General features: G+C 39.2%; 1 protein-coding gene across 3 annotated transcripts in view; it reads left to right on the top strand.

Annotated features, from left to right (window-relative positions):
• The window catches only part of SLC35G2 (solute carrier family 35 member G2), a 39586-nt gene extending 22881 nt beyond the window's left edge, over positions 1–16705 (top strand). Inside the window, exons 2-3 of one of the 3 annotated variants that reach the window (XM_045903716.3) lie at positions 13826–13963; positions 15100–16705. In XM_045903716.3, the coding sequence (XP_045759672.1) occupies positions 15118–16356 (1239 nt within the window). In that variant the 5' untranslated portion in view covers positions 13826–13963; positions 15100–15117 and the 3' untranslated portion in view covers positions 16357–16705. The remainder of the gene's footprint in view (positions 1–13825; positions 13964–15099) is intronic. The other 2 variants (XM_054504403.2, XM_045903714.3) reach the window with 2 other exon arrangements.
• The last annotated feature ends 1117 nt before the right edge of the window (positions 16706–17822 follow it).

Below are 17822 nucleotides of genomic sequence, written 5' to 3'. Positions count from 1 at the left end.
TATGTATAGAGGCATACTTCATTTATTGCACATTGCTTTAGTGTGCTTCACAGATAGTGCATTTTTTATTAATTGAGGGTTTGTGGCAACTTTGTGTCTATTGGTGTCATTTTTTCCCCACAACATTTGCTCATTTCATGTCTGTGTCACATTTTGGTAATTTTCACAATATTTCAGACTTTTTCATTATTGATATATTTGTTATGATGATCTGTGATCAGTGATTTTTGATGTTACTATTGTAACTGTTTTGGGGTTCCATGAACCATGTCCATAGAAGATGGCAAGCTTAATCAATAAATATTGTATGGGTTCTGATTGCTCCATTGACTAGCCGTTCCCCCATCTTTCTCTCTCTCCTCAGGCCTCCTTATTCCCTGAGATACAATATTAAAATTAGGCTAATTAATAACCCCACAATGGCCTGTAAGTGTTCATGTGAAAGGAAGAGTCACATGTCTCTTACTTTAAATTAAAGGCTATAAGTGATTAAGCTTAATGAGGAAGGCCTGTTGAAAGCCAAGATAGGTTGTAAGCTAGGCCCCTTGTGCCAAAAAGTTAGCCAAATGATGAATGCCAAGGAAAAGTTCTTGAAGGAAATTAAAAGAGATATTCCAGGGAACACACAAATGATAACAAAGCAAGACAGCCTTATTGCTGATATGGGAGAATGTTTTAGTGGTCTTGATAGAAGATCAAACCAGTCATAACATTCCCTTAAGCCAAAGCCTATCCAGAGCAAAGCCCTGACTCTCCTCAATTCTGTGAAGGCTGAGAGAGGTGAGGAAGCTACTTTCAAAAGAAAATCTTGAAACTAGCACAAGTGGGTTAATGAGGTTTAAGGAAAGAAGCCATCTCCATAACATAAAAGTGCAAGGTGAAGCAGCAAGTGCTGTTGTAGAAGCTGCAGCAAATTATCCAGAAGATCTTAATGAGGTGGCTGCACTAAACAACAGATTTTCATTGTAGATAAAAACAGCCTTCTATTGGAAGAAGATTCCATCTAGGACTTTCATAGCTAGAGAGGAGAAGTCAATGCCTGGCTTCAGAGCTTCAAAGGACAGAGTGACCCTCTTGTTAGGGCCAATGCAGCTGGTGACTTTAAGTTGAAGCCAATGCTCATTTACCACTCCAAAAATCCTAGAGCCCTTAAGAATTATGCTAAATTTATTCTGCCTGTGTCCTCTAAATGGAACAGCAAAGCCTGGACAATAGTACATCTGTTTACAACATGGTTTATGGAATACTTTAAGTCCACTATTGAGAGCGACTGCTCAGAAAAAAAGATTCCTTTCAAAATATTATTGCTCATTGACAATGTACCTAGTCACCCAAGAGCTCTGATGAAGATGTATAAGATTAATGTTGTTTTCATGCCTGCTAACACAACATCCATTTTGAAGCCCATGGATCAAGGAGTAATTTCAACTTTCAAGTCTTACTATTTAAGAAATACATTTCAAGGAGCACCTGGGTGGCTCAGTCAGTTAAACATCTGCCTTCAGCTCAGCTCATGATCTCAGGGTCGTGGGATTGAGCCTGCATTGGGCTCCCTGCTCAGCAGGGAGTGTGCTTCTCCCTCTCCCTCTTCTCCTCCCCCCCGCCCCACTCGAGCTCTCTCTCAAATAAATTTAAAAAATCTTAAAAAAAAAAGAAATACATTTCATAGGGCTATAGGTGACATACATAGTGATTTCTCTGGGCAAGTAAATTGAAGTGCTTCAGAAGATTTGCTATTTTATTATTTATTAATTTTTTTAAAAAGATTTTATTTATTATTTGAGAGAGAGAGAGAGCGGGAGAGAGCACAAGTGGGAAGGAGAGGGAGAAGCAGGCTCCCCGCTAAGCAGGGAGCCCAATGCAAGGCTGGATCCCAGGACCCTGGGACCATGACCTGAGCCGAAGACAGATGCTTAACCAACTGAGCCACCCAGGCACCCTGAGATTTGCCATTTTATTTTTTTATTTTTTTTAAAGATTTTATTTATTTATTTGACAGAGAGAGAGATAGCGAGAGCAGTAACACAAGCAGGGGGAATGGGAGAGGGAGAAGCAGGCTTCCTGCCGAGCAGGGAGCCCGATGCGGGACTCGATCCCAGGACCCTGGGATCATGACCTGAGCTGAAGGCAGACGCTTAACGACTGAGCCACCCAGGCGCCCGAGATTTGCCATTTTAGATGCCATTAAGAACATTTGTGATTCATGGGAAAAGGTTAAAATAACAACATTTACAGGAGTTTGGAAGAAGTTGATTCTAACCCCCATGGATGACTTTGAGGGGTTCAAGACTTCAGTGGAGGAAGTTAACTACAAATGTGTAGAAATAGCAAGAGAACTAGAATTAGAAGTGGAGCCTAAAGATGTGATGGAATCGCTGCAATCTCATGATAAAACTAATGGATGAGGAGTTGCTTCATAAGGATGAGCAAAGTAGTGGTTTCTTGAAATGGCACCTACTACTGGTGAAGATGTGAAGATTGTTGAAATGGCAACAAAGGATTGAGTATTGTATAAACTTAGCTGATAAAACAGTGGCAGGGTTTGAGGGGATTGACTCCAATTTTGTTTTTTGGGGTTTCAAGTTTTTTTTTTTTTTAAGATTTTATTTATTTATTTGACAGGGAGAAAGAGTACAAGTAGGCGGAGCAGCAGAGGGAGGGAGAGAAGCATGCTCCCCACTGAGCAGGGAGCCTAATGTGGGGCTTGATCCCAGGACCCTGTGATCATTACCTGAGCCGAAGGCAGACGCTTAAATGACTGAGCCACCCAGTGCACCTTGACTCCAATTTTGAAAGAAGTTCTACTGTGGATAAAATGCTTATCAGACAGCATCACATGCTACAGAGAAATCATTTGTGAAAGGAAGAGCCAACTGATGTGGCAAACTTCATTGTCTAATTTTAAGAAATTGCCCCAGCCAACCCAAACTTCAACAACCACCATCTAATCTATCAGCAGCCCTCAACCTCGAGACAAAACCCTCCACCAGTAAAAAGATTATGACTTGCTGAAAGCTCACATGATGATTAGAATTTCTTGACAATAAAATATTTTAAAATTAATGGAATGTACATTTTTAAAGATATAACACTATTGCATACTTAATAGACTATAGTACAGTGTAAACATAACTTTTATATGCACCGGGAAACCAAAAAATTCATTTGACTTGTTTTATAGCGGTATTTGCTTTATTGTGGTGGCCTGGAACTGAACCCGCAATTTCTCTGAGGTATGCCTGTATATGCATATCCTATTGATTGTTTCTCTGGAGAAGTTTCACTAAAACAGAGGATAAAGGCAGAAAATAGGGAAAGTTCTTCTGAACATTTCTGTAGTTTTAATTATCAAGGGAAACAAGGTTTTCAGTTACCTAATACTACCAATGACTGAGCAGATACTAAGAGAGATACTAAGAGATACTATCTGGGCCTGTAAGATCCTATACAGATGTCAGTATTCTTTTTTCTTTTTCTTTTTTATTGAAGTATAATTGACATACAATATCATATTAGTTTCAGGTGTACACCATAGTGGTTTGATAGTTTAAACATTACAAATTGATCCTCACATCTAGTTACCATCTGTCACCATACAAAGTTATTACGATATTATTGACTATATTCCTATGCTGTATTCTTCATCCTCATGACTTACTTATTTTATAGCTGGGAGGGAGCATGACACCCCCAACTTTGTTCTTCTTTCTCAAGTTTGCTTTTGCTATTTGAGATATCAGTAGGTTTTTTTAAAATTAATTAATTTGTCAGAGCGAGTGAGAGCACAAGCAGAGGGAACGACAGGCAGAGGGAGAAGCAGGCTCCCTGCTGAGCAGGGAGCCCGATGTGGGACTCGGTCCCAGGACCCTGGGATCATGACCTGAGCCGAAGGCAGATGCTTAACCGACAGCCACCTAGGCATTCCCGGGATGTCAGTAGTCTTAACATCATTCCCTATTCTTTTCCATGTCTCCCTCTTGGTTTTGAAATATTCTGTCCACAAACATTTATTGAGTGCCAGTATGTTCCAGGTACTGTGTTAGGGGCTGAGGATAAAATGGTGAGAAAGTCTATCAAGAAGTGTGCCATCTGGTGTGAAAGACAGGATATAAACAAATGAATTCAGGGACAGTGGGGGCACAAAGATGGGAGAGGCCAAGGAAGAGTGCAAAGGAGGAAGTAATGCTTGAGCACACCACTAAAGCACAAATGTGAGCTCAACAGAGAGACAAGGACAAAAAGGGGGAGGACCAGGTCATTCCAGACAGATAGAATAATGTGAAAGAAAAACTAAAATATATTGAGCACTTGCTAGATGCCAGATACAAAATGTTCTGTGTGTATTAACTGGTTTGTTTGTTTGTTTATTTATTTATTTATTTATTTATTTATTTATTTATTTATTTATTTATTTATTTATTTATTTTTAAAGATGTTATTTATTTATTTGAGAGAGAGAGAGACAGAGAGAGACAGCCAGCAGGGGGAGGGGCAGATGGAGAGGGAAAGGCACAGAATCTCAAACAGACCCGGTGCTGAGCATGGAGCCTGACGTGGGGCTCAATCCCACAACCCTGAGATCATGACCCGAGCTGAAACCAAGAGTCGGACACCCAACCAACTGAGCCACCCAGGCATCCCTGTTTTAACTAATTTAGTAGTCTCATTCTACCCTATGAGGTAATATTATCCTTATCGCAATTTTATAGAAGAGGAAATAGGCAAAGAAGTTACACAAATTTAATAAGTTCTGTAGCTAAGATTCAAATCCAGGCAGTCTGGCTTCAGTATTCATTTTGTTTTGTTTTGTTTTGTTTTAAATTTCCAGCTCTGTGCTACTCTGTCTTCTTCAGTCATGCAGCAGCACATGGAATTGTTAAATCTTAAAGCCGGAAGGGCCCTTAGATAATCTATTAGGTGGTTCTTACACAAGAAAATTATACATTAGGATTACTAGGGAGGTTTTAAAAAATACCAGTGCCTAGCATTGCTTCCCCCTCTCCCCCAAGCCACGCAGGAGAAACCACAACTCTGCCCCCCACCCCTTTTTATTTTTATTTATTTTTAAAAGATTTTATTTATTTATTTGAGAGAGAGAATGAGATAGAGAGAGAGAGCATGAGAGGGGGGAGGGTCAGAGGAGAAGCAGACTCCCTGCTGACAGCAGGGAGCCCGATGCGGGACTCCATCCTGGCAGTCCGGGATCATGACCTGAGCCGAGGGCAGTCGCTTAACCAACTGAGCCACCCAGGTGCCCCTCCCACCCCTTTTTAAAACTTAAAACTTGTGGTAAAATATGCATAACACAAAAATTACCATATTAGCCTTGTTTAAGTGTATAATTCAATGCCATTAATTACATTCACAATGTTGTGCAACCATCACTACTATTTCCAAACCATTTTCCTTACCCCAAACAGAAACTCTATAACTATTAAGCATAATTTCCCATTTCCTCTCCTCCCAGTACCTGGTAAGTTCTAACCTAGTTCCTCTTTTTATGAATTTACCTATTCTAAATACCTCATTTAAGTGGAATTATACAACAGCTGTCCTTTTGTGTCTGGCTTATTTAATTAGCATAATGCCTTCAAGGGTTGTCCATGTTGTAGTATATATTGGAACTTCATTCGTTTTTATGGCTGAATAATATTTGATTGTATGAATATACCACATTTTCTTTATTCATTCATCTGTTGAGGCACATAGGTTGTCCTCCCCTACTCCCAACCCCTGCTCACCAAACACATACTGGAGGAACCACTACTTTTTCTTTAGAGAGGGGTAGAGAGAGCGAGAAAGAAAGGAGGAGGGGGGAGAGGGAGAGGGACAGAGAGAATCCCAAGCAGGTTTCATACTCAGCACGGAGCATGATGTAGAGCTCATCTCACAACCCTGAGATCATGACCTGAGCCTGAGCTGAAATCAAGAGTTGGACGCTTCACCAACTGAGCCACCCAGGCACCCAGGAACCACTACTTTCTAAAACTTAATGCTGTCATACACAAAGAGATTAAGAGGAGGCAGAGGCTGAGTACCAAGTGGCACAGGGAAAAGTCCCAGAGGATGAAAATGTGTACAATTAGTTTGGATGGCAGGAAGCCAGGTTTTAGGATGAGATTTTCAGTGGCAGGAGTGGTCATGTGATTGAGATTTTTCTCCTACTTCCTATACAGGTATTTTGTCATCATCACCCCTATCACCTGTCAGAGAACTTATGATTTCAGGAAAATGAAAATAGTTTTGGCTATTCTGAAAGCAGAATGTGATTCTGACAGTGATAATGCTTTGTTTAAGGCAATGAAATAAATATTTTTTGTGAGATCATTTGCATGAGTAAGTGGTAGCTACTCCTGGGCTAGAATGTCAGAGCTCCTGTGGGGGATGGGAGTAAAGTTGAGAAGGTAAAGTAGGGAAAGAGGGAGGGGCTTGGGAAGAGGAAAGGAAAGAAAAGTAGGGCGGAGAGACTAATTTAGGGTACTGTGTTACAAAGTTCTAGACAACCACTGGAAGAAATTCTTTTCAACAATAGAACCTACTAACCTGCTCCACATTGCCTACCTGATGCCCTTCACATAGAGTGTGTTCAATAATGTCTATCAAATTAATTTCCTAAAGTGAATACTTTCTTTTATCTCCTTTTAAGTTCTGTCAGTTTAAAGTGAGGTAGGCAATTGGCTTTCTCCAAATTTTGAATGTTCCACCCCTCCCCAGTGCTCCCCTACTCCTAAGCCTCCTAAGGTTTCACTTCCTCACAAAGCTGAGTTGGCCCATGTTTAGTGCTTAGCACAATATCATAAATATCAATATGTCTGGCTATTGATGGTATTGCTACTATTTTCTTCATCTTTCCTTCTGTTTTCACTGGATTTTAGAGCTATTAGTTTTGCCTTTCTTTATTCTATTTGATTTCCTATTCTTGCTTTTTATCCTATTTCTGATTGTTTCTGTTAGAGTGCTGAAAGTATTGTCACAATGTCTGGCTAAATCAAGGTCTTCTTTGTCTCCTTAGTCTCTTTCTGATAGCTCATTGCAAGAATGCTTTAATCTAAGTGTTACAAAAGGGGAAATATTATTTGCCTTACATTTTTTTCCTAAGAGAGATGTAAATGGACTGTTCTTTGTCAAGCAATAATCTGATGCAATATGAGTGATGTTTTTATCGAAAGTTCTGCAATTACATATGGTATATATGTCCTAAGTAATACATCTGACTTAGAATGATTCTGTCCAGAATTTGCTCTGAAATTTCATTTTATATTTTTATAGAGGTCATATCATATTCAGTTGGCTTACCATAGGAGACTACTAGGCTGTATGTCTCCTCTTTTATTATTTATTTTTCTGTCAAATTTGCCTATGATGGGTTCCTATATATATATAATCTAAGTATTTGATTGATGTGCCATTAGCTTTTCCTGTAGTCCCTCTTTTATTATCTTCATCAACTGTTCTGTTTCATGATTTGATTATATACTTGGTTCATTTTGATTATTTGCCACTTAGATGCAACATGAATATTATCACACCTTCTAAGAAATTTAATTCCTCATGATAAATTCTTCACATCCTAAGTGTGCCTGATACAAGATAGGACATGTCCTTTACCTTCTACTCTGTTATTTCTCACTTATTATCAATATTCCTGTCTTTCAAACTCTATTAGTTTACTTAAGAAGTGATTTTCTAGTAAGAGAGGTGAGAGTTTAGAAACAAGTTCTTTTTCCTCTAAAGCAGTGTACCTTTACATAAAGATACAGGCTCAAAGAGTATTAATAAAGTACAAGCAAACTTAAATGCTGCCTTTAGTCCTTCCTGATCTTTAGGAGTTGCAGTGGGGAAGAGAGAAGAATCCCTATTCAAAGAGGAGTGTCAAGGGTTATGCCAGCCAGGGCTTAGCCTAAAGATGGGTAGAATCATGCTGATAGCCTTTGGAGCGTTAGAATGTGGGCCCCTTTTCATCAACTTGGAGGGAAGAATGGCTTCTCTCAGCAGGTCTCAGGAGGTATATTTAACAGTACAGACCCTGTGCATGTCCTGATGTCTCATGATATCCTGGAAAGGTGGTTGTTGTGTCCTCCCTTTTAGGTGATCAATTAGGTGAAGTCTTTTCATTTTCACTCAGGGACAAGACTGTCCAAGCAAATTGAGGTAATAAGGTATCTTAGGGCTAGACTGCTCGGGTATAAGGTAGTAACCTATCAGTTCTTTATATTTATTTAAAAGCCAATTTTATTTATGTTTTAACTATCACGTTAGTACTTACATTTAAACCACTATATTATAATCAAATTGTAGTAGCCAGATTTATAGCTAAGACTTTTTTTAAAAAAAGATTTTATTTATTTGAGAAAGAGAGACAGAGAGAGCACCAATGGGGAGGGGGAGGGGCAGAAGGAGAGGGACAAGCCGACTCCCCAGTGAGTGGGGAACCTGATGCAGGGTTCAATTCCAGGACCCCGAGATCATGACCTGAGCTGAAGTCAGATGCCTAACTGACTGAGCCACCCAGTCACCCCTATAGCTAAGACTTTTCACCACTATAGGGATCATTCTGGTAACTAAAGAAAGAAACTCACTATCAAGTAGCATTTGCTTTAGGTATCATGAGGGGATTTTCCCATGGATTCCTACCAAGACAGTAGGCTCATCAGTGTTAAGTTTCTCAGCCTTACGAGAGAATTGATCATGGGCCTCGTGTTGTAGAATGTAGCTTAGGAAACAGTGCCTCTTTTGGACAAAAATATTGTTTTCAGGCTTGCCACACTGAATTGTCCCCATTGTTCAAGCAGACACCAAATTATGTGTCCTTTTAATCCATTTGTGTTGAGCATTTCGGGTTGGTACATTTGTAGCCAGGCAGGCTGGTCCTCTGGTCCTATTGTTTCATATTCCCTCTACTCAGCTGAGTTGTTCTACACAACTGAAATGTACACTTCTGCCTTGGAGGGCACCTTCTCACATAAATCTTTGTTAGGGGAGCTTGGAGCCGTGAGATTAGTTGAGACTCTTTGTCTCTGTGAGGAAGAAGTAGAATTGGCGCATTGGTCAGAACAACTCTCAACAGGGGGTAGAAAGTTGTGATCACTGAACTGCACAGTGGTCTTGCATGGGATATATCAAAATACTAAAAGTGTGAAATCATTAAAAAGACAAACTGATTTTGAAGAGAGCTGAATCAAAGGATCCCAATAATTACCATTTAAAACTCTTAAAATAGACATGATTATTACTCTCGTTGGTGGCAGAGCCAGAACTCAAAACCAACATTTCTGACTTTTAAATTTATTATCTCTAGAAAAAAAATTTTTTTCTCCTCTATACTTGATAAATTGTTACATATGTGTATAGTTAATTCAGGTATCCTTTTCACCTGGAAACTTGCTAAGACTCCCCTGTTTGGGTTAGATGCCCTTTGTATGTGCTCTAGCAGCTCCTTGAATTTCATGTAGATTGCATTATAAACTTATTAAAATATTAAATTTTGACTTTGTCTCTTCCACAGTTTGTGAGCTCTATGAGTGCAGGGACCATGCCTGTTTTATCTTCATATTTATAGAGCCTAGCGTGGTGCTGGGCTTATGGTACCTCAATTAATATTTATTGAAATGAACATACATTGACTTACACGTGCAAAAATGTAAGAACTAGTTAGGATTTCAGGTTCTGTTTAAGAACTGTATTCATGAAACCTGAAATTAAATGAAAACTAGAGAGACTGAAGAAGATTTTTATGTATCTCTTCAGTATAAGATTATTTTTGAATCAGTGGGGCACAATATAATATTAATAGTGCTTAGAAATACCTGGAATATATCTGTCATAGACTAATCCATTGACAGAAAAGAACAGAAATTGCACAGTGCAAAGAATAGTTTAAAGTATGCAGTTGGACTAGGATTAAATATACTAATGTATGCCTAACAGGATGTAGAATAAAACTTTTCTCTTACTTTGGAATAAACATCCATGATTCTAAAATGAAGGGCAAAATGTACCCCTTTCCTTTCCTTTCTCCTTTCCCCTTCCTTTCCCTTCCCTTTCCTTTCCTTCCTGCCCTCCTTCCTTCCCCCCCCTTCCTCCTTCTTCCCTTCCCTTCCCTCCTTCCTTCCTTTCTTATTAAGTAGGCTCCACGCCCAGTGTGGAGCCCAACACAGGGCTTGAACTCATGACCCTGAGATGGAGACCCCAGTAGAGATCACTGAACTGACTGAGCCGCCCTGGTGCCCCAAAATGTTCCACTTTCTAAAGCGCATCAATTAGGGCCAGAAATAAGAGGCCTTTCACTTTAACTATCACTGAGATCACTATTCCTTCCCATTCCTTAAAATACTGGGAAGCACAGTGGGGTATTCTAGTTATCTACTGTAGGTAACAAATCATTCTAAAGCTGAGTAGCTTAAAACAACAATCATTTTATTATCTATCATAGTTTCTGTAGATCAGGAATTTGGGAAGGACTTGGCGGGGAGATTCTGACTCAGGGTCTCTTATATACTTGAAGTCAGATGGGTGGCTACAGTTGGAGCAGTTGGAGGGGGTTGGCCAGGAATTTCTCTCTTTATATAGTCTCAGGACTACATAAGGACTACCATGTGGTTTCTCTACATGGGCTAGTTTGAGCTTCCTCATACCTTGGTAGCCTCAGAGCAGTCAGACTGCTTATCTGTTGGCTCAGAGCTCCAAGCAAAAGTATTGCAGCTAGGAAGGCATAGCTATATCACTTTTTATGACCTAGCCTCAGAAGTCACAATATGTCACTTCTGCCATACTCTATTGGTTGAAATCGTCACAAAAGCCTACTTACTTTTAATGTGAGGGAATATAGACTCCACCTCTCTATTTAATAATGTTAAATTCACATTTAAAAAAATCCCAAACATCAAGTATGGGAGATACTAGATTTGTGGTTCTCTTTGGAAAAATACAGTCTGTTACAGCGATCATATTATCTGTTATGGGTCTTTGGTTTAAGAAAAATGTTACGCTTTTTCCTGATGGGAGAAAGGAGAGGCAAGTCCCCCCTTCTAGCTGTGAAGATTACCAGATCATTATGTGCAATGATTGAGTGTGCCTTCTCATTCTCCATTTGGAAGTCTGTTTAGACAGCACATTTTAATTTGCCCTTTGCTTGCCTGAACAAAGAGAAATAAAATTGGAGAGAAGGGGGCAGCGGCAAATGGTCCGGACACTCACTGGAGTGGTAAGGATATGTGAATTTCCTGGGACCAAGTGGATACTGTTGGTGCCTGCCCAAGAGAGCTGTCCAACAAGGAAGAGGACCAAACAACAAAAATCTGTGGGCCATAAGCCCTATGGCAGGAGGTGCTCTCACATCAGGGATTTATGCATTAGGGGGGCCCTACAAAATTTACCCAAGATAGCCTGCATTTGGATACCTATAACCTAGAGAGTATCAGTGATCTATCAGAGTTAACAGAGAAACAAAGACAACAATGAAGGAGTGATTTCCAACATGTTATCAGAGTGAGGTCCAGAACCAGTAAGAGATTTATTACAAGGAATTGGCTAATATAATTGTGGGGGCTAAATAAAAGAGTCTGAGGTATTTAGGGCAGACAGCCAGGAAGAGAAGATCAAGAGCATGTTGGAACCCCATAAGCACAGGCTGAAGCTTCTTGCCCACAAACAGTAAGGAGAAGATCATGAGCAGCCTGGGACTCCAAGGGCATCAACTGTTTGGAATCTCCAAGCTCAAGAAAGGCCTAAGCCCTCTTTTATTTTTATTTTTTTAAGATTTTATTTATTTATTTGACAGAGAGAGACACAGCAAGAGAGGGAACAGAAGCAGGGGGAGAGGGAGAGGGAGAGGGAGAGGGAGAAGCAGGCTTCCCGCTGAGCAGGGAGATCGATGCGGGGCTCTAAGCCAGGACCCTGGGACCATGACCTGAGCTTAAAGACTGAGCCTCCCTGGCGCCCCAGGCCTAAGCCCTCTTTCAGAGGGCTTACCCAATCAGGTCAGGCCCATACAGAATAGACTTTATTTTGATTAACCTAAAGCCAACTGATTAGGGACTTTTTTTTTTTTTTTTTTTTTTTTTAGAGAGAGAGGGCATGTGTGAGTGGTGGGGGTTGGGGGGTGGGGCAGAGGGAGCAGGAGAGGAATCTTAAGTAGGCTCCATGCCCAGTGTAGAGCTGGACGCTGGCTCAATCTCATGACCCTGAGATCATGACTTGAGCTGAAATCAAGAGTTGGAGGCTTAACCAACTGAGCCACACAGATGCCTCTGATTGAGGACTTTTATCACATCTGCAAAATGCCTCCACAGCAACACCTATATTAATGTTTGATTAAATAACTGGGGAATGTAGTTCAGCCAGCCAAGTTTCCACATCAAAAAGCCATCACGCAACAACAGCAAATATAAAACATGCATCCCTTTCTTTTTCCTTCTTCCCTGTGCCAATACACCAGGAGAGCTGGAGCCTAGAATAGAGAGATGGAGGAGGTGTCCCAGAGGCAGACTACATCGCCCTCCCGCAGACTCCAAAGGGAGGGAATGAGAGGAGTAAAATGGCAGACCACATCCTCTCCCTATCCATGACCCTGGAGCTACAAATCTGGCCTGCAATCGGAAATGGGAAAGCTTTGAATGGATATAAGACAAAATTTTAACAATGGACAGCACATCAGAAGTTATGGGTTCTAACAGAGATGTCAGCAAGACACTGACTAGCAAGGAAAGGAGATTTAACATAGTAAATTTGGGTACAATGACTAGAGACGAAACTCAGCACTGAGTTGAGACACCTAAATAACAAAATGATTAGAGGCGCCTGGGTAGCTCACTCGGTTGTGTCTGCCTTTGGCTCAGGTCATGATGCTGGGGTCCTGGGATCAAGGCCTGCATTGGGCTCCCTGATCAGCGGGGAGCCTGCTACTCCCTTTCCCTCCCGCTCCACCTGCTTGTGCTCTCTCTCTCTCCCTCTGTGAAATGGATAAATAAAATCTTTAAACAAAAAAATGATTAGATTACAAAATTAGAACTACTGCAGATGTTAGACAAGGAAGAAAAAAAATAAATGGGGAAGCTTAAGGGAAGTTTTTTGTTTTGAATCTTTAAAAGACAGATTAAAGTGATAGTGGTATAACATAGATGGACTTTAAGGGAGAAAGATTGGGGCTAGTTAGGATGCTATTGCAATATTCTAAATAGGAATTAACAATAACCTGATCCAGAATTACAAAGGTAAAATGGAATTGGAGAAGGAAAAATCTGAGAAATATTTCAAAGACAAGAACAATAAGATTGATGACCAAATAGAAGTGTGATAGCAGAAAGGATAATTCAGAATATTCCTTGGTTTCTAACTTGGGGAACTGGAGAAATGGTGGTATTGCAAACATAAATTCAGTGAGGTATTGAGAAAATCACTTTAAGTTAGGGAAGGAAAATCTATTTGGGAGACCAAGACATTCAATTTGGGATTATTGAAGCTGAAGTCACAATTTGATACAAATTGGAATAAAAAAACATCAGACTAGCTTGATAGTAATATGTAGGAAGGACTGCAAGTGGGAGGTCCAGGTTAGGAAAATGAAGAATTTGGAGGCACAGGTGGTGTTTTTTAAAAATGATTTCTTCCACCTGAAGATAGTGTCATTTAGAAGAAAAAAGAGTAAAGAGGAATGAAACAGTTGGCTACCCAGATGGTGTCAAAGAACTAAATAGGATTTGATTTCTAGACCATGGTTTAAGATCCTGGAACTGGTGAGTTCTTGGCAAGGACAGGAAGTATGTCATAAGGACAAAAACAACAACAACAAAAAGGTTTAGTCCTTTTTTAAAATTTTTTTTTTCAGAGGGGAGGGGAAGAATCAAAGAAGAAATTGTTCTTAGAAAAAAAGAACAAACAGGAAAGAGAACTGAGTGAACAAATACAAGTCTTGGAGAAAGAATAACAACGTAGAAGATACCCAGTGTTTCAAGAAGGGTGAAAGGTGAAAGAAAGGAAGCTGAATTCTTGTTAACATTTACTGAGAGTTCATGATATGTCAGTACGGTGGCAAATTCTTTATATGCATTATCTCATTTAATCCTTACAACAAGCTTTTTTCCCACTTAACAAAATGTCGTGGACATTTGTGTCAATAAAGATCTGCATCGTCATTTTTAATGGATGTATAGCATAGTATTCCATTGTATGAAGGGTCATTGTGGTAAGCTACAGTGAACCCTCCTACTCATTTTTTCTACACTTTTTTGTATGCTTTTTCTTAACAGATGAACATCTTGTTTTAGTTTGTAATTTCATTTTTTGAACAATATTGTGATTCAAAAATAAAAATACAAAAATGTATATAGTATAAATGTTTTCTTCCACTCTTGTTCCCTGTTCCACCCTAACAATTATTAGTTTATTTTTATCTTTCCATAATTCCTTTATGTTATATAAGCATATATAAAAATATATTATTTTTTCCTTTTTTTAAAACACATAAGTGATCATATCTTTAGGATAAACTCTTAGAAGTGATATTGCTAAATTAAAGGGTAGTTTCAGTTAAAATCTTAAAATATATTGACCAATTGCTTATCAGAAAGGTAGTACACACCAACAATGCATGACTGTCACTAAATCCATTTTACTTATTTTCTTATTTTGATCTATCTATATATATAAATATGTATGAGGAGTCCAGAATAAATGTTAAAAAGACTGTAATTTGTACTATAAAGCTAACTGTGATATTATACAGAAGTGATAATACAAAAAACTTTGGACTTACCTGTTTAAAATTTATAATATAGATAGAGGAACACAATGAAAAGGAAAGGTTTTATCTAAGTTATTTACTTTTCTGTGTTTTTCTTACTGGATGAGTGGGGAAACAGGTAGGAATGAAAAGATGAATGAAAAATTTCAGTTGTTTGTAGTGCAAAGATAAGTAACAGCTGAATGAGACAAAGAATAAGCAGAAGGAGAAGTAGGGGCAGGTGTCAGATGAGAGTGAAAAATGCAGGTTTTTTACAACCTCTACTTTCTATGATTAAATTGGTGCGTATGATTGTAATAGAAATCAAAACTAAATTTCAACTGAGTATGTACATTTATCTCTTTTTTTTTCTTACATAGAATTGATTATCTGAAGAAATGGATACTTCTCCCTCCAAAAAATATCCAGTTAAAAAACGGGTGAAAATACATCCCAACACGGTGATGGTGAAATATACTTCCCATTATCCCCAGCCTGGGGATGACGGATATGAAGAAATCAATGAAGACTATGGAAATTTTATGGAAGAAAATCCAAAGAAAGGCCTGCTGAGTGAAATGAAAAGAAAAGGAAGAACTTTCTTTGGAACCATGGATACTCGACCTCCGCCAACAGAAGACCCAATGACCAATGATTTTGGACAATTCCAGAGCTTTGCAGAAAAAAATATTTTTCAATCCAGAAAAATGTGGATAGTGCTGTTTGGATCTGCTTTGGCTCATGGATGTGTAGCTCTTATCACTAGGCTGGTTTCTGATCGTTCTAAAGTTCCGTCTCTAGAGCTGATTTTTATCCGTTCTGTCTTGCAGGTCTTATCTGTGCTAGTTGTATGTTACTACCAAGAGGCCCCCTTTGGACCCAGTGGATACAGATTACGACTCTTCTTTTACGGCGTATGCAATGTCATTTCTATCACCTGTGCTTATACATCATTTTCAATAGTTCCTCCCAGCAATGGGACCACTATGTGGAGAGCCACAACCACAGTCTTCAGTGCCATTCTGGCTTTTTTACTTGTAGATGAGAAAATGGCTTATGTTGACATGGCTACAGTTGTTTGCAGCATCTTAGGTGTTTGTCTTGTCATGATCCCCAACATTGTTGATGAAGACAATTCTTTGTTAAATGCCTGGAAAGAAGCCTTTGGGTACACTATGACCGTGATGGCTGGACTGACCACTGCTCTTTCCATGATAGTATACAGATCTATTAAGGAGAAGATCAGCATGTGGACTGCACTGTTTACCTTTGGTTGGACTGGGACAATCTGGGGAATATCTACTATGTTTGTTCTTCAAGAACCCATCATCCCATTAGATGGAGAAACCTGGAGTTATCTCATTGCCATATGCGTCTGTTCCACTGCAGCATTCTTAGGAGTTTATTATGCTTTGGACAAATTCCATCCAGCTTTGGTCAGCACAGTACAACACCTGGAGATTGTAGTAGCTATGGTCTTGCAGCTTCTAGTGTTACACATATTTCCTAGTGTCTATGATGTTTTTGGAGGGGTAATCATTATGATTAGTGTTTTTGTCCTTGCTGGTTATAAACTTTATTGGAGGAATTTAAGAAGGCAGGATTATCAGGAAATTTTAGACTCTCCCATTAAATGAATACTTGATTATTATCTTGTTAACATTTAGTTATTAATAGGTACACTGCCATTTTAATGTTTACCTATAAATGTCTTGTGTTGTATAACTGACAGGGTGGCATATAAAATTAATATATGCAGATGTAGAAAATTTATTCTAGTCTAATATGTTAAAAAACAAATATTAAATATGTGAAACACCATGAACCCAGTGTCTCTACTGTTATTAACAAAAGGTAATTGTGGTAGGATAATGTTAACTTTCATCACTAAAAAACATAATACTTGAGGAAATGACCCCTTTCCAATGGAACTTCTGTGGCCTTAAAAAAATGTTCATGCACAATGTTCTACAAATGTTTAATAAAAATCTTTCAATATTCAAAAATCTTCATTGGTGAAAAGGACACAATAGGGTGAAATGCTTAATACCAAGCCCTGATTTGTCATCTATTTACATTAGAAACTAGAGGTGACTAGGTTGGGTAAGGGAGCCTGAGTTGAGGCAAGAAAGAGGGAACAAAGGAAAACAGCTGGTTTTTCAATGACCATAGTGGTTGTCCTACTTTCAAACAGGAAATTGCTCTTCCCTTTGCTATGGCTACCTTAGGTAATGCATAGGAAATGGAAGTAGGGAGAAGATTGGATTCTAGACGGTCCATGACATTTTGTGCCTGATGGTGGGAGACTTAATGTTGGGGCAGGATCTACTTACCCTCAGTTTTACAGATCTTTTCCAAAACTGCCCTTGTTTATGATTTTGTAGCAAATATATGTGTGAGCTGCAGTAAAGGTAATCCTTACCCCTGAAAAAAGACACTAACAGGAATCACGGTATAGCAGAAAATTGACACAACATGGTAACTTGAAATTCTTTTCAAAAGGGCATAAAAGTCAGTAAAAGCATATCAGGTAGCATTAATCTGGGTCTAATTTGGGCAATTTTACTAATTTAGCACAACAAATGTTGATATGGTTATTAAGCTATTGTTATTGTTATTGAGTTTTTTTAACTCCAAATTCACTCTTCTGTACTAACCTCTGTGATGCTATGGCTCAGACCTTGCAAATTATATTTTTCCTATACTGGCTGGTGTCTCACTAGGTTCCATCAATAAAGGGCATTAGAGGGAGACTAGAAGACAGGAGAAGGGGAGAAAGGATTTCCTCCTTTCCATTGGTTTGCAGTTTCTGTCAATGTTACCCCAGCAATAAGCAATATCCCTTTGCTCCAGCAGCAGCAACTGATCTCAGCCTTGAGCTTCTTTTGGCACTCCTCCATCCCCCAGCAGCCTCATCATATCCCTCTTAGTAGGAGGAGGACCAGATAAACAGCATCCTTTCTGGGATCTGAGCTATAGCTCACCTGGGTCATTCCTCTGAGCTTCAGACAGCTTATAGTCCAACCTTGACCTCTCTTTTTCACTTGCCCTAAAGGTGGTAGCTGCTCTGTACAGTTATCACCTCTGGGCTACTGCAGTGCTC

The sequence above is a fragment of the Mirounga angustirostris genome, unplaced genomic scaffold (genome assembly GCF_029215605.1).
Source record: "Mirounga angustirostris isolate CCGP_5_RB_7025 unplaced genomic scaffold, mMirAng1.0.hap1 SCAF_1, whole genome shotgun sequence".
In the NCBI taxonomy this organism is placed as follows: Eukaryota; Metazoa; Chordata; class Mammalia; order Carnivora; family Phocidae; genus Mirounga; species Mirounga angustirostris.
The sequence above is the reverse complement of the archived record's forward strand: the minus strand, read 5'-3'. Positions and strand labels throughout refer to the sequence as shown.